Source organism: Coregonus lavaretus (assembly GCF_964263955.1).
Source record: "Coregonus lavaretus genome assembly, chromosome: 29".
NCBI classification, from domain to species: Eukaryota; Metazoa; Chordata; class Actinopteri; order Salmoniformes; family Salmonidae; genus Coregonus; species Coregonus lavaretus.
Genome location: NC_140016.1, coordinates 5,170,824 through 5,187,483, shown reverse-complemented (window position 1 = coordinate 5,187,483; position 16,660 = coordinate 5,170,824). Strand labels below are relative to the sequence as shown.

The 16,660-nt window shown below is 46.4% G+C and overlaps 1 protein-coding gene across 1 annotated transcript; it reads left to right on the top strand.

Moving 5' to 3' along the window:
- Positions 1 to 870: 870 nt before the first annotated feature.
- Positions 871 to 16,426, top strand: LOC311104984 (gamma-aminobutyric acid receptor subunit beta-2-like; the record flags this gene model as incomplete). Its single annotated transcript, XM_084146970.1, has 6 exons — positions 871 to 874; positions 1,001 to 1,138; positions 1,812 to 1,964; positions 5,641 to 5,885; positions 6,212 to 6,352; positions 14,144 to 16,426. The coding sequence occupies 6 exons, from the start codon at positions 871 to 873 to the stop codon at positions 14,528 to 14,530; spliced, it is 1,068 nt and encodes a 355-aa protein (XP_084003096.1). The 3' UTR covers positions 14,531 to 16,426.
- Between the last annotated feature and the right edge of the window lie 234 nt (positions 16,427 to 16,660).

Here is a 16,660-nt window from a genome sequence, read left to right as displayed (position 1 = left end):
GCTATAGCGTTCTTTATCTTTATTTTATTATTATTTTTATTTTTATTTTTTGTTCTTAATCTTATCACCACTCCTATCTATCCATCTATCCTGTGTCAGAGCGAGGTAGAGGGAGGAATTATGTCTTCATTTTTCAGAAATCAAAGGCTGAGAGTTTAATTATTCATTGCATCTAAATAGGTCACTGCCTCTTATTATGAGTGGCAAGCAGAGGAAGTAATAATAATAATAATAATATGCCATTTCGCAGACGCTTTTATCCAAAGCGAGTCATGTGTGCATACATTTTTATGTATGGAAGTAGTACACAGAGAAGGAGAGACGGAGAGAGATAAAAAGAGAGGGGTGAGACAGAGAGAGAGAGACAGAGAGAGGGGGTTGAGAGAGAGGGCGTGAGATATGGAGAGAGACAGAGAGAGAGAGCGGGAGAGAGAGAGGGAGAGATATAAAGAGAGGGGTGAGAGAGAGAGAGGGAGAGAGGTGTAGAAAGATATGGATGGAGACAGAGAGTTAGAGGGAGAGAGATAGAAAGAGAGAGAGGGAGTGAGACAGAGAGAGAGAGAGAGAGAGAGAGAGCATGCAAGAGAAGGGTTATCACAACGGAAGGGATAACACAATAGAAGGGTCCATGAGTCGCTGCATGGGGTTTCAGCCATAGAAGCTGAACAGAGGATCTACCCAGTTAGCTAGCAATTTTTGGTCCCCTGAAATGTCCTCTGTAATCTCCATTTCTAATTGTATTTATTATTAAACCTCCCATTATGTTCTCTAGGAGCATTTGACAAACCAGAATATAAATAATTGATGTAAATAGTAAGCATTACAGGACCAAGAATAGAACCTATGAGGAAAACCAGTTGTCAACTCAACATGTGTGAGAGACTTGTGTCCCTGCCTTTTGACATTGACCATAACCATTTGAGCATTGCTCCCGTTTTGGCCCACTATGTTAGTTTGGTATGTATTCTAAGACTCCAGTACCTGTGTTTGTCCTCTGCAGATGGCTACACCACTGATGACATTGAGTTCTACTGGCGAGGGGGAGATGGAGCTGTGTCTGGGGTGGAGAGAATAGAGCTGCCTCAGTTCTCCATCGTGGACTACAAACTGGTCTCCAAGAACGTGGTCTTCTCCACAGGTACACAGTGGCGGCCATTTTGATACAGTATACCTACAATACCAGTCAAAAGTTTGGACACACCTGCTCATTCAAGGGTTTTTCTTTATTTTTACTATTTTCTACGTTGTAGAATAATAGTGAAGACACAAAACTATTAAAAAAGTGTTAAACAAATCAAAATATATTTTATATTTGAGATTCTTCAAAGTAACCACCCTTTTCCTTGATGACAGCTTTGCACACTCTTGGCATTCTCTCAACCAGCTTCATGAGGTAGTCACCTGGAATGCATTTAAATTAACAGGTGTGTCTTGTTAAAAGTTAATTTGTGGAATTTGTGGAATTTCTTTCCTTCTTAATGCATTTGAGCCAATCAGTTGTGTTGTGACAAGGTAGGGGTGGTATACAGAAGATAGCCCTATTGTAGAAAATAGTAAAAAAAATAAAGAAAAACCTTTGAATGAGTAGGTGTGTCCAAACTTTTGACTGGTGCTGTATGTATATCTACGGTTATACTGTAGCTATTCAGGAGTGATACACAGATATTCTGTATATTACCTTTCTATGCTTTAGAGTTCTTATTCCCACCACATTAGTGGTTATTGTAAAAGACAATGTATTCTCAATGGATTACCTGGTTAAATAAAGCAAAAAAATAAAATAAAATAAAGTTCTGTATTCCTCCGTGCAGGTTCCTACCCCCGCCTGTCTCTGAGCTTCAAGCTGAAGAGGAACATCGGCTACTTTATCCTGCAGACCTACATGCCCTCTATCCTGATCACCATCCTGTCCTGGGTCTCCTTCTGGATCAACTATGATGCCTCCGCTGCCAGAGTGGCCCTTGGTAAGACTGCCCATCGATCGATCAATAAAGCCACTGAGATTCATCAGTCAGTCAGTCAATCAATCAATCAAATTAAACGTATACGGTATAGCCATGTTTACAAACATTGGTGTCAAAGTGTTCGCATCGTTTGAAATGTCATATAAAATATGCATCGTTTTCCATGGGTGATGTATATAAATGAAGCATTAATATACTGCCATAAACCAGCTACGATTGCAATTAGATAGATTCCTTGCACCTTGATCCTATTGCTATCTAATGACAATCATATTAGTACTGTGAATGATTTGTGAAACCGTAACCCAGGTTATTGGCCAATAATTATGTAAAATACTTGATAAGGATAAGGTCCTAATGAGCACCTCAGCCCACTGACCTGTGTCAGGTGATTGTCAGGTGATTGTCAGGTGATTGTTAGGTGATTGTCAGGTGATTGTTAGGGGATTGTCAGGTGATTGTCAGGGGATTGTCAGGGGATTTATTGGTTGAACTAGATCCTGTTTGTTGTTTTTCTCATTAGCTTTACTCTTATGCATGATTGCCTTCTCTGATTGGCTGGCTGGTTGATTGGCTGGCTGGTTGGTTGTCTGGCTGGCTGGTTGATTGGCTGGCTGGCTGGCTGGCTGGCTGGCTGGCTGGTTGGCTGGCTGGCTGGCTGGCTGGTTGGCTGGCTGGCTGGTTGGCTGGCTGGCTGGTTGGCTGGCTGGCTGGCTGGCTGGCTGGCTGGTTGATTGGCTGGCTGGCTGGCTGGCTGGCTGGCTGGCTGGTTGGCTGGCTGGCTGGTTGGCTGGCTGGTTGGCTCTGTCTGTCTGTCTGTTTTTCATCTGAGTCCATGATGCCTAAATATGCACCTGACTGGTTTATCTATCCCTGATGTCCAGGTTTGATATAGCTGAATAAAAAAATAGGGGATGGATCTAATGTTGCGTTCGGAAATGTCTTTAGCTGCTTCTTGTGAGGCCATGCAGAGCATCATCAACAGACGTAGCCAGCTGTGTGAGGCCATGCAGAGCATCATCAACAGACGTAGCCAGCTGTGTGAGGCCATGCAGAGCAGCATCAACAGACGTAGCCAGCTGTGTGAGGCCATGCAGAGCAGCATCAACAGACGTAGCCAGCTGTGTGAGGCCATGCAGAGCAGCATCAACAGACGTAGCCAGCTGTGTGAGGCCATGCAGAGCAGCATCAACAGACGTAGCCAGCTGTGTGAGGCCATGCAGAGCAGCATCAACAGACGTAGCCAGCTGTGTGAGGCCATGCAGAGCAGCATCAACAGACGTAGCTAGCTGTGTGAGGCCATGCAGAGCAGCATCAACAGACGTAGCCAGCTGTGTGAGGCCATGCAGAGCAGCATCAACAGACGTAGCCAGCTGTGTGAGGCCATGCAGAGCAGCATCAACAGACGTAGCTAGCTGTGTGAGGCCATGCAGAGCAGCATCAACAGACGTAGCCAGCTGTGTGAGGCCATGCAGAGCAGCATCAACAGACGTAGCCAGCTGTGTGAGGCCATGCAGAGCAGCATCAACAGACGTAGCCAGCTGTGTGAGGCCATGCAGAGCAGCATCAACAGACGTAGCTAGCTGTGTGAGGCCATGCAGAGCAGCATCAACAGACGTAGCCAGCTGTGTGAGGCCATGCAGAGCAGCATCAACAGACGTAGCCAGCTGTGTGACTACGAGGCCAATGGATGGCAGAGTTATTCATAATACCTATGAATCTGACCAAATGCAGATTATGCACGCAGATGACTAACGTATCAAACACAATGGGTGTGTTGGGTCTAAAAACACAGATGAATCGCGCTGTGACTAATACCAGGCCTGAGTCCCAAATGACACCCTATTCCCTATGTAGTGCACTACGCATAGGGCTGTGGTAAAAAAAAAAATAGGGTGTCATTTGGGACGCTGCCCAGACGGTTAAAGGGGGTAACACTGGGCTGCTCCTTATATCTACAGACACAGGGTCTGTACCTTCTGATATCTACAGACACAGGGTCTGTACCTTCTGATATCTACAGACACAGGGTCTGTACCTTCTGATATCTACAGACACAGGGTCTGTACCTCCTGATATCTACAGACACAGGGTCTGTACCTTCTGATATCTACAGACACAGGGTCTGTACCTTCTGATATCTACAGACACAGGGTCTGTACCTTCTGATATCTACAGACACAGGATCTGTACCTTCTGATATCTACAGACACAGGGTCTGTACCTTCTGATATCTACAGACACAGGGTCTGTACCTTCTGATATCTACAGACACAGGGTCTGTACCTTCTGATATCTACAGACACATGGTCTGTACCTTCTGATATCTACAGACACAGGGTCTGTACCTTCTGATATCTACAGACACAGGGTCTATACCTTCTGATATTTACAGACACAGGGTCTGTACCTTCTTATATCTACAGACACAGGGTCTGTACCTTCTTATATCTACAGACACAGGGTCTGTACCTTCCTGAACCCTGTGGTTGGTCCCCTGGAATTTGGACAGAGACCCAATACTCACATACACGTACACGCGCATGCACAGACGCACGCAGGCAGGCATGCAAACTCACATTGGAACTGATACACACACACATACACAGCCATGAATGAACACACACATACCCCCACACGTGTGCCAGCACACAAATAGGCGGAAGTGTCATGTGGATGTTGGGTAATGAGGATCCATCTGTCCATATGGGTTCATTATGTCTGTAAAATGAGGATCCATCTGTCCATATGGGTTCATTATGTCTGTAGAATGAGGATCCATCTGTCCATATAGGTTAATTATGTCGGTAGAATGAGGATCCATCTGTCCATATGGGTTCATTAGGTCGGTAGAATGAGGCTCCATCTGTCCATGTGGGTTCATTAGGTCTGTAAGGGTGCCAAACTACTACGCTAGTTTACTTTTCACTTCACTGTTGGCTGTTTCCCGACCCTGTACCAGGAGGACACAGGGTTATTGTTTCCTGACCCTGTACCAGGAGGACACAGGGTTATTGTTTCCTGACCCTGTACCAGGAGGACACAGGGTTATTGTTTGCTGACCCTGTACCAGGAGGACACAGGGTTATTGTTTCCTGACCCTGTACCAGGAGGACACAGGGTTATTGTTTCCTGACCCTGTACCAGGAGGACACAGGGTTATTGTTTCCTGACCCTGTACCAGGAGGACACAGGGTTATTGTTTCCTGACCCTGTACCAGGAGGACACAGGGTTATTGTTTCCTGACCCTGTACCAGGAGGACACAGGGTTATTGTTTCCTGACCCTGTACCAGGAGGACACAGGGTTATTCTGGTCCCTTATCGCATACAGAATCAGATAGAAACTGTAGCTGATTTCATTTACTTTGAAGACACACACCTGACACCCACCTGACACCCATTTTAGGTTAAGAGTTTTTGATTCGATTGAGAGCACAATTGAAAAACAATCATGAAAAACTGTTTATCGTCTGGGTAGCAGGTGAGGACAGTAACGTTGAAAACACTCGTTTTATAATTAGTCATCTTAATTGCTTGTTTACGACTAAATTCTCTTTCCAATGATCTCCAGTGTTTTTTTGATAACTATTATAAAGCTTATAGGCTCTGAATTATTTGTTTACGACATTATTCTGGTGAATGCGTTGACTGTAAATGTAAAATGTGATCTCCAGGTATCACTACGGTGCTGACCATGACTACCATCAACACCCATCTGAGAGAGACGCTGCCTAAGATCCCCTACGTCAAGGCAATAGACATGTACCTGATGGGCTGCTTTGTATTCGTCTTCCTGGCCCTGCTAGAGTACGCCTTCGTCAACTACATCTTCTTTGGACGGGGGCCCCAGAGGCAGAAGAGGGCAGCCGAGAAACTAGCTGTCGCCAACAATGAGAAACTCCGACCCGACCCCAATAAGGTAGGCGTCTCTGGAAAGGAAGGGAGTAGGGACAGATGGTTCTAGAAAGGTTGTGTTGTTGGTGGAATGTGGTGTTGGATGCAGTAGGAGAACACAGGTTATTCTTACTCTCAAGGTCAATGTGATGCTTCTGTGATCAACTGTTGACGTGATGTCCTTTACCAGGGTTCTACTACACCTTCATGTCACACTGGTGTAGCCATGTGTATCTATCAACCCACAGTTCAATGAAAATATATATTTATTAGTTAGACCAGGATCTGACAACATCTGACAGCAAGCTGCGATTTCTCCATGGTAACAGTGCTGATTTTGTATGCTTGCAGTGGATGGTGGGAAATGTAGTTCAGAGAGATGATGCTCTGTATGCCAGAATGAAACAGAGGGAAATTGACGCGTATGACACGATGTGGGATCCCATCTTTGTGGACGATGCCGCATTAGGACTAGGCGAGCAAAGAAATAAGGTACTGGAAGGTTTTGAAAGTCAAAACTTTAACAAATGTCATCAATCTGAATCAACCCCCCGATCAGAGGAAAATACTGTAGTATTTTTGTGCATTTCTTTGATTTGTATTCTATAGATTTTTAAAGGCAACTTTAATCATCACTTCCTACCATTGTGTTTTTTCCCTTCTCTTGATTTGCTCTTCATGCATTTTCCTGACAAACATGTCATAGTAATGGTTAAATAAATTACAGCATAGTTTGGTCTGCATTCCAAATGGCACCCCATTCCCTATTTAGTGCACTACTTTTGACCAGGGCCAAAATAGGGAATAGGGTGCCATTTGGGACACAGTCTACTTCTCAGTGAAGATATTATACACCTTAAATTGATGGGAAACCTATAAAATGGAGGGACTGGAAATGCTGGTTGTAATTACAAGCTATTCCAAAGCTAATATTGATATGACAGAAAAATGAATATCTGAGGTAAATTGATAACTCTCCCAAATAACAAGTGAAGCAATTGAAAGGAAATGAGATGGTTAGTGACATATTATCGCTCAGCCTAACAGAGAAGAAAAAGATAAAATATTATTTCTCATTCTGAGTTTTGCCAACTGAGTGGCCTTGGAACAGAGTATAAACAACAGATATGAGGTTTATTTTTATTTTTACTAATAAGTTGAAAATCTTATTTGATTTAGAGATTTGTTTGGTTCTGAAGTCAGGCTATGGATGAAGAAACTTCCGATCCACTTCCTCAGTCCTCACAGCGTCTCTCCTAACCTAAACCTAACTTTGACCCCTGAACCTTCAGCCTTAACCTCTCCTTCATCTTTGCAATATTTCCTTATTACTGTTTCTCTCAACCTTTATCCTCTCACATTTCTTCCTTTTGTTTACGTTGTTTGTTTACTTGGTTTGTCTTGTTCTGACTAGACAGAATGTTAACCACAGAATGTTAACCACAGAATGTTAACCACAGAATGTTAACCACAGAATGTTAACCACAGAATGTTAACCACAGAATGTTAACCACAGGTTGGCTGAAATTCTGAGATGACAGTGAAGAGGATTTCTCCATGAGAATGATTTATATATATATATATATATATATATATATATATATATATATATATATATATATATATATATATATATATATATACATACAGTACCAGTCAAAGGTTTGGACACACCTACTCATTCAAGGGTTTTTCTTTATTTTTACTATTTTCTACATTGTAGAATAATAGTGAAGACATCAAAACTATGTAACACATATGGAATCATGTAGTAACCAAAAAAGTGTTTGTCACGGTTTCGGCCGAGGCTGCCTCTCTTCCTTGCTCGGGCAGGCTTCGGCGTTCGTCGTCTCCGGAATACTAGCTGCCACCGTTGCATGTTTCTATGTTCGTTTGCTTTTGCCTGATTGTTGTCACATCTGTTTTCGTTTAGTGTATTAGTGTCCTATAAGTTCTCCTTGTGTTTGTCTAGTGTTGTGTGTGATTGTTTTACTGTCGTGCCGGTAGGCTGTTATTCTACTGTTTGCTCGGTTGAGCTATTTCTCCATATTGTTTGGGGTGTTTTGTCGCACCTGTTAGTGCGCCCGTTATTTTCGCCTACGTGCGGAGTTTTCGCCTCAGGGCATTTATTCGTGATTGTTTTTGTGTGCATCTACTAAAGTCTGTTGGACTAACGTTCTGCGTCCTGCGCCTGATTCCACCACCACACCCACCTACATCTACCTTGACAGAATCACACACCACTCGAATGGAATCAGCAGGAGCCGCAGCAGCACAGGCGACGCTGGAGGACAGGGTCCGCGAGCAGAATGACCAGATCCTGCGGATGGGGTCCGCACTGCAGGAGGTGATCACCACCATCCGAGGCTGGGAGACCCGAGGGACACCTCCACCACCATCGTCCCTGCCCGCACCATCGGCAAGTCAGCCCATTCCTGCTCCGGAACCCAGAGGAGTTCGACTCTCGCTCCCGAGGGCCTATGATGGGACCGCTGCCGGGTGTCAGGGATTCCTTCTCCAGGTGGAGCTTTACCTGGCCACCGTGCACCCGGCGCCCTCGGGACACGAGAGCGTGTCCGCCCTGATCTCCTGCCTTTCCGGTAAGGCGTTGAAATGGGCCAATGCAGAGTGGAGGAGAATAGACGCTACCACCATCACATACGACGAGTTCTCCCGCCGCTTCAGGGCGGTGTTTGACCATCCCCCGGAGGGGAAAGCGGCGGGGGAGCGTCTGTTCTGCCTCCGGCAGGGGAAGAGGAGTGCCCAGGAGTTCGCCTTGGAATTCCGTACTCTAGCGGCGGATGCAGGGTGGAATGAGCGGGCCCTCATCGATCACTATCGATGTAGTCTACGTGAGGACGTCCGTAGGGAGCTGGCCTGTAGGGACACCAGCCTCTCGTTCGACCAGTTGGTCGACATGTCCATCAGGCTGGATGCCCTGCTAACTACCCGCGGACGTCCCAAGGGGGGTCCGTCCATTTCACCCTCCAGCGCTTCCGAGCCGTGCCCCATGGAGCTCGGTGGCGCTGGCGCTAGAGAGAGGAGGGGTCGGATTACGAGGGGGTCCATCTCCTGCACCAACTGTGGTCGGGGAGGACACACCGCGGCTAGGTGCTGGGGATGGCCTCCTAGGGGAGAAGACGACAGGTCCCGCACTGGGGAGTCCTTCCAGGTGAGTAGGCGCCCCATTCACCCAGAGCTCTCTGTTGCACACTTCTGTATACCTGTGCGTTTTCCACAGGTAGCACCTCATTCCCAGCATAAGGCGCTGGTAGATTCAGGCGCGGCTGGGAATTTCGTTGATAAGAATATCGTAAATACGAATCTCTGAGACAAGGATACATACGGCCTTCCACTTCCCCTGCGTCCTCGAGTTTCTTTTTTGTGAAGAAAAAGGATGGTGGGTTACGCCCGTGCATTGATTACCGTGGTCTCAATCAGATCACGGTGAAGTACAGTTATCCACTCCCGCTGATTGCGACCATGACGGAGTCATTGCACGGGGCGCGTTTCTTCACTAAATTAGATCTCAGGAGTGCGTACAACTTGGTGCGCATTAGGGGGGGCGATGAATGGAAGACAGCCTTTAGTACCACCTCGGGCCATAACGAGTATCTTGTCATGCCATACGGGTTGATGAACGCTCCTTCAGTTTTCCAATCATTCGTGGATGAGATCTTCAGGGACATGCAGGGGCAGGGGGTGGTCGTGAACATAGATGACATTCTCGTGTACTCGCCTACCCGAGTCGAGCATGTGGCCCTGGTGCGCAGAGTGTTGCGGAGGCTGTTGGAGCACGACCTGTATGTCAAGGCAGAGAAGTGTCTGTTTTTCCAGGAGTCGGTCTCCTTTTTGGGTTATCAGTTGTCTGCGTCAGGGGTGAAGATGGACGTAGACCGGGTGTCAGCCGTGCGTAATTGGCAAACGCCAACCACTGTGAAGGAGGTGCAGCAGTTTTAGGGGTTTGCGAATTACTACCGGAGGTTTATCCGGGGTTTTGGACAGGTGGCAGCTCCCATAACGTCTCTTTTGAAGGGGGGTCCGGTGCGTCTGCAGTGGTCAGCCGAGGCGGACAGGGCGTTTGGGAGGCTGAAGGACCTGTTTACCTCGGCCCCGGTGCTGGCGCATCCGGATCCCTCTTTGCCATTTCAGGTAGAGGTGGACGCGTCAGAGGCCGGTATAGGAGCCGTGCTTTCGCAACGGTCCGGCGCGCCACCTAAACTCCGCCCCTGTGCTTTTTATTCCAAGAAGCTCAGTCCGGCGGAGCGAAACTATGACGTAGGGGACAGAGAGCTGTTAGCCGTGGTACAGGCCCTAAAGGTGTGGAGGCACTGGCTTGAGGTGGCTCAACACCCTTTCCTCATTTTGACGGACCACCGTAACCTGGAGTACATCCGGGCAGCGAGGAGGCTGAACCCTCGCCAGGCGAGGTGGAATATGTTTTTGACCCGGTTCACATTTAAGATCACGTACATCCCTGGGTCACAGAATGGTAAGGCAGACGCACTGTCTCGGCGGTATGACACGGAGGAGAGGTCCGTGGAGCCCACTCCCATACTGCCAGAGTCTTGTCTGGTGGCACCGGTAGTGTGGGAGGTCGATGCTGAACTCGAGCGAGCGTTACGCACCGACCCTAGTCCACCTCAATGCCCGGAGGGTCGGAAGTACGTTCCGCTCGAGGTTCGGGATCGATTGATCTATTGGGCTCACACGTCACCCTCCTCTGGACACCCTGGTATCGGCCGGACAGTGCACTGTCTTAGTGCCAAGTACTGGTGGCCCACGTTGGCGAGGGATGTGAGGGTTTATGTTTCCTCCTGCTCGGTGTGCGCCCAGTGTAAGGCGCCTAGACATCTGCCTAGGGGTAATTTACTACCCCTGCCCGTTCCACAACGACCATGGTCTCACCTCTTGGTGGATTTCCTCACTGACCTTCCTCCTTCACAGGGGAATACCACTATACTGGTCGTTGTGGACCGGTTTTCTAAGGCTTGTCGTTTGCTCCCTATGCCGGGCCTTCCTACTGCCCTGCAAACCGCCGAAGCACTATTCACCCATGTGTTCCGGCACTACGGGGTACCCGAGGATATTGTGTCTGATCGAGGTCCCCAATTTACCTCCAGAGTCTGGAGAGCTTTTATGGAGCGGTTGGGGGTCTCGGTGAGCCTCACCTCGGGTTACCACCCGGAGAGTAATGGGCAGGTGGAACGTGTGAACCAGGATGTGGGTAGGTTTCTTAGAACATACTGCCAGGACCGGCCGGAGGAGTGGGCAAGGTACGTTCCCTGGGCCGAAATGGCCCAGAATTCCCTACGCCATTCCTCCACTAACCTAACCCCTTTCCAATGTGTGTTGGGTTACCAGCCGGTTCTGGCACCTTGGCAGCAGAACCAGATCGAGGCTCCTGCGGTGGATGAGTGGGTGCGGCGCTCGGAGGAGACATGGAACGCTGCACACGTCCACCTGCAGCGGGCCCTCCGTCGTCATAAGGCGAGCGCCGATCTCCACCGCAGTGAGGGACCGGTGTACGCACCTGATGATCGAGTCTGGCTCTCTACCAGAAACCTGCCCCTCCGCCTGCCCTGTCGGAAACTGGGTCGGCGGTTTGTAGGGCCATTTAAAGTCCTGAGAAGGTTGAACGAGGTGTGTTACAAATTACAACTACCTGTTGAGTATAAAAGTATTAACCCCTCGTTCCATGTGTCTCTTCTCAGGCCGGTGGTAGCTGGCCCACTCCAAGAAAGTGAGATCAGGGAGACTCCTCCGCCCCCATTGGACATCGAGGGGGCACCGGCGTACTCCGTGCGGTCCATCTTGGATTCGAGACGTCGGATGGGGGGTCTCCAATATCTAGTGGAGTGGGAGGGGTACGGCCCGGAGGAACGGTGCTGGGTGCCGAGGAGAGACATTTTGGACCCGTCTCTCCTGACGGAATTCCATCGTGGGCACCCGACGCATCCTGCTCCGCGTCCTCCTGGTCGTCCCCGAGGCCGGAGTCGGCGCACGTCTGGAGCCGCGCGTCAAGGGGGGGGGGTACTGTCACGGTTTCGGCCGAGGCTGCCTCTCTTCCTTGCTCGGGCAGGCTTCGGCGTTCGTCGTCTCCGGAATACTAGCTGCCACCGTTGCATGTTTCTATGTTCGTTTGCTTTTGCCTGATTGTTGTCACACCTGTTTTCGTTTAGTGTATTAGTGTCCTATAAGTTATCCTTGTGTTTGTCTAGTGTTGTGTGTGATTGTTTTACTGTCGTGCCGGTAGGCTGTTATTCTACTGTTTGCTCGGTTGAGCTATTTCTCCATATTGTTTGGAGTGTTTTGTCGCACCTGTTAGTGCGCCCGTTATTTTCGCCTACGTGCTGAGTTTTCGCCTCAGGGAATTTATTCGTGATTGTTTTTGTGTGCATCTACTAAAGTCTGTTGGACTAACGTTCTGCGTCCTGCGCCTGATTCCACCACCACACCCACCTACATCTACCTTGACAGTGTTAAACAAATCAAAATATCATTTATATTTGAGATTCTTCAATTAGCCACCCTTTGCCTTGATGACAGCTTTGCACACTCTTGGCAATCTCTCAACCAGCTTCACCTGGAATGCTTTTCTAATAGTCTTGAAGTAGTTCCCACATATGCTGAGCACCTGTTGGCTGCTTTTCTTTCATTATGCGGTCCGACTCATCCCAAACCATCTCAATTTGGTTGAGGTCGGGGGATTGTGGAGGCCAGGTCATCTGATGCAGCACTCCATCACTCTCCTTCTTGGTCAAATAGCCCTTACACCACCTGGAGGTGTGTTGGGTCATTGTCCTGTTGAAAAACAAATGATAGTCCCACTAAGTGCGAACCAGATGGGATGGCGTATTGCTGCAGAATGCTGTGGTAGCCATGCTGGTTAAGTGTGCCTTGAATTCTAAATAAATCACAGACAGTGTCACCAGCAAAGCACCCCCACACCATAACACCTCCTCCTCCATGCTTTACGGTGGGAAATACACATGCGGGATCATCCGTTCACCCACACCGCGTCTCACAAAGACACGGCGGTTGGAACCAAAAATCTCAAATTTGGACTCCAGACCAAAGGACACATTTCCACCCGTCTAATGTCCATTGCTCATGTTTCTTGGCCCAAGCAAGTCTCTTCTTCTTATTGGTGTCCTTTAGTAGTGGTTTCTTTGCAGCAATTTGATCATGAAGGCCTGATTCACACAGTCTCCTCTGAACAGTTGATGTTGAGATGTGTCTGTTACTTGAACTCTATGAAGCATTCATTTGGGCTGCAATTTCTGAGGCTGGTAACTCTAATGAACTTATCCTCTGCAGCAGAGGTAACTCTGGGTCTTCCATTCCTGTGGCGGTCCTCATGAGAGCCTGTTTCATCATAGCGCTTGATGGTTTTTGCGACTGCACTTAAAGAAACTTTCAAAGTTCTTGACATTTTCCGTATTGACTGACCATTGACTGTCTTAAAGTAATGATGGACTGTCATTTCTCTTTGCTTATTTGAGCTGTTCTTGTCATAATATGGACTTGGTTTTTACCAAATAGGGCTATCTTCCGTATACCCCCCTACCTTGTCACAACACAACTGATTGGCTTAAACGCATTAATAAGGAAATAAATTCCACAAATTAGCTTTTAAGAAGGCACACCTGTTAATTGAAATGCATTCCAGGTGACTATCTCATGAAGCTGGTTGAGAGAATGCCAAGAGTGTGCAAATTTGTCATCAAGGTAAAGGGTGGCTATTTGAAGAATCTCAAATATAAAATATATTTTGATTTGTTTAACACTTTTTTTGGTTACTACATGATTCCATATGTGTTATTTCATAGTTTTGATGTCTTCACTGTTATTCTACAATGTAAAAAAATTGTAAAAATAAAGAAAAATCCTTGAATGAGTAGGTGTGTCCAAACTTTTGACTGGTTCTGTATACATATATAGTATCTTTACAGGACTGTCAACTTATACTTATGTGTAATGACTAGCTATTGACTTATAGAAATATAATCTCTAATTAAATATAAAATGTTATGGTAAATACACTATGCTAAGTCAAATGTGTCCCATTAGTACAACCACAGAACAATACGTGAACTAAGAGAACAAATAAAAACACATACCTAATAATAATCACACGTCTTTTAATTAACCGTAAAGATAGACACCTTTTAAGTATTTTAAGTAAGCATAGATGATTTAAGAATAAGATGATCTATGAACCTTGCCTCCATTCACTTCCTCTCACGCCCCTCCTCTTCCTCCCCCCTCCTCGTATCACAGATGACCGCCTCCCTGACTGATGACAACATCCTGTTTGGTTCCCTGGAGATGAAGAACGAGATGGGGGGTGTTCCTCCTGAGCTGTCCAGGTCCCTGGGCGCTGGGGGTCTAGGCGACCCCCGCAACACCATGCTGGCCTACGACAGCTCCACGCTGCAGTACCGTAGGGCCGCCATGGCCCGCCAGAACTACGGTGGAGGCCCCCACAGTGCCCTGGAGCGCCACGCCACCCAGAAGAAGTCCCGCCTACGGAGACGGGCCTCGCAGCTCAAGGTCAACATCCCTGACCTGGCTGATGTGAACTCTATCGACAAGTGGTCCAGGATGATCTTCCCTACTGTGTTCTCCTTCTTTAACGTGGTCTACTGGCTGTACTATGCACACTAAGGAGAGATGGATGGAGGGATATCATGGAGACGAGCGAGAGAGAGAGAGAGAGAGAGAGAGAGAGAGAGAGAGAGAGAGGGAGATGAGAGAGAGAAACAGCACACCTATTTTTTTGCTGATTCATTTTAAAGAAATGTGTGAAATAAAATAAAATTGTTTTGGAAGGAAGGAGCGCAGCACCCGAACACTTCTTCTACAGTCAGCTTCTATCTGCCGTGACTCTTTTCCGATCTGGGAATAACCTCTGACTGACCGACACTTCAAGGAGAGGAGAGGAGAGATTTTAAAAAGACAGACAGACAGACATGGTGCCTGTTCCCGAAGAAATTTCAATATATCACTCTAATATTTGTCATTCGTAGCTTAACTGTGGATCAAATATTTATGCTTGTGTTTGCATATACTTTAAGGATTTGTTTTGTTTAGTATATGTATTTTGTTCATAGCCGAGCTATCTGCATCCAGGAAGGCTTTCTAGAGGGTTTTAAAGGGGTTCATCCTTGATAGACTATTTTCCTGTAGTTATTGTATATCAAAAACATCCTTTAAAAAGCATGCTTCTGTTTCATTTCTGTTGTGTCTCCATCTGTAACGATGGAACACAACGCTTTTTAGTTTTTAACTAGTTGAGGTTATTTCTTCTGTCATTTCGTCATTTCTGCAGCACTCCTTTCACACCCATAGCTTAGGCTGAGCTTGGGGTTTAAATGGGGACCAACAACAACAGGCTACTGTAAGTGAAAGTACCACAGCTGGTCAATAGGGGGCACTCTTCTCAATGGACATTCCAATGGGTCTTCAGTGTTGCCGTTTCTGTCCTGCCATTTTGTGGGTTCATGACCTTTAACCTAGAGGTCATGACCCATCATCCATTCTGGCCATTGAAGTTCCCATGAAGGTTTCACATGTAAAAGTATAGCAAGACGGTGGATCTTGAAGCTCTGACCTGCCAAGTGTTTTTGACCTGACTGTTGCACTGACAGAATCAAGGAGTCCATCACATCAAACTGCCCTGGTTTAAAGAGAGAGACAGTACTGCATAACCCTTGCCTCTGCATTGCCAGTGTGGGCGGCATCAAGGGGAGAGAGGTTGGCTTTATTTATTTATTACCCAGGTGGGTGCTTATTTACATTGCTGATGGACATCGAGAGAGCTAAGCCCATCTTTCATTGCAATGAAAGTTGCTGCATAAATATAGTAATCCACAATCATATCAATAGAGTTAATCGATTCTAGAACTTTGACACGTTCCATTGTGATTAGGTTTTATGTTTTGATGAATTGTAGATATAATGTTTTAAAAATCATATTAAAAAGGACATGGTCCATTTTTATAAACTAAATATTCATAAAAAGCCAGATGTATAAAAATTATGAATGAATTATATATTTAAACGGGTCTGTTGTTGTTTTTTGCAGTCTAACTAACTAACAGGTAAGAGGTACCGTGGCCGGATTATACAAATCTAAAAGCTTAAATTGATCGAAGGAAAAAAAAAAAGAATGTAATTTTTCCTGACCCTGTACTTTGTACTTGGAGTTTTTTTTCTTTTCTTTTTCTTTATTTTTTCCCATTTCTTTCTAATGGACTTTTAAAAGCAGCTACTTGGTAGCGAGGAAACTCAAGCTCTACCATTACCTACCAACTACCAGACACTAATAAACCATCAGTCTTTTTATGCATGGGTCAAAACAATTTTTTTCTCCAGAAATGACTGTGACAGGACCCGAGGTGAATCAACCACGTTAACACGAGGCATCAGGCATATTTTGTACAAAGTTCCTGTAAATTCCAATTGTAATATTTCATAATAATGACTAATGTAAATAACTTATGTATTGATTGTCAGCCATTATGAAGATGTATCTAAATTCAATTAAAATTTAATTCATCCTATACTGTATATCACTTCATATCCCCAATGCATGATGGGACTGGGAGAGACTGTACCCAATGCATGATGTGGCAGGGAGAGACTGTACCGAATGCATGATGTGGCAGGGAGAGACTGTACCCAATGCATGATGGGACTGGGAGAGACTGTACCCAATGCATGATGGGACTGGGAGAGTATGTACCCAATGCATGATGGGACTGGGAGAGACGGTGTGTATACAGAGGCTCTGGG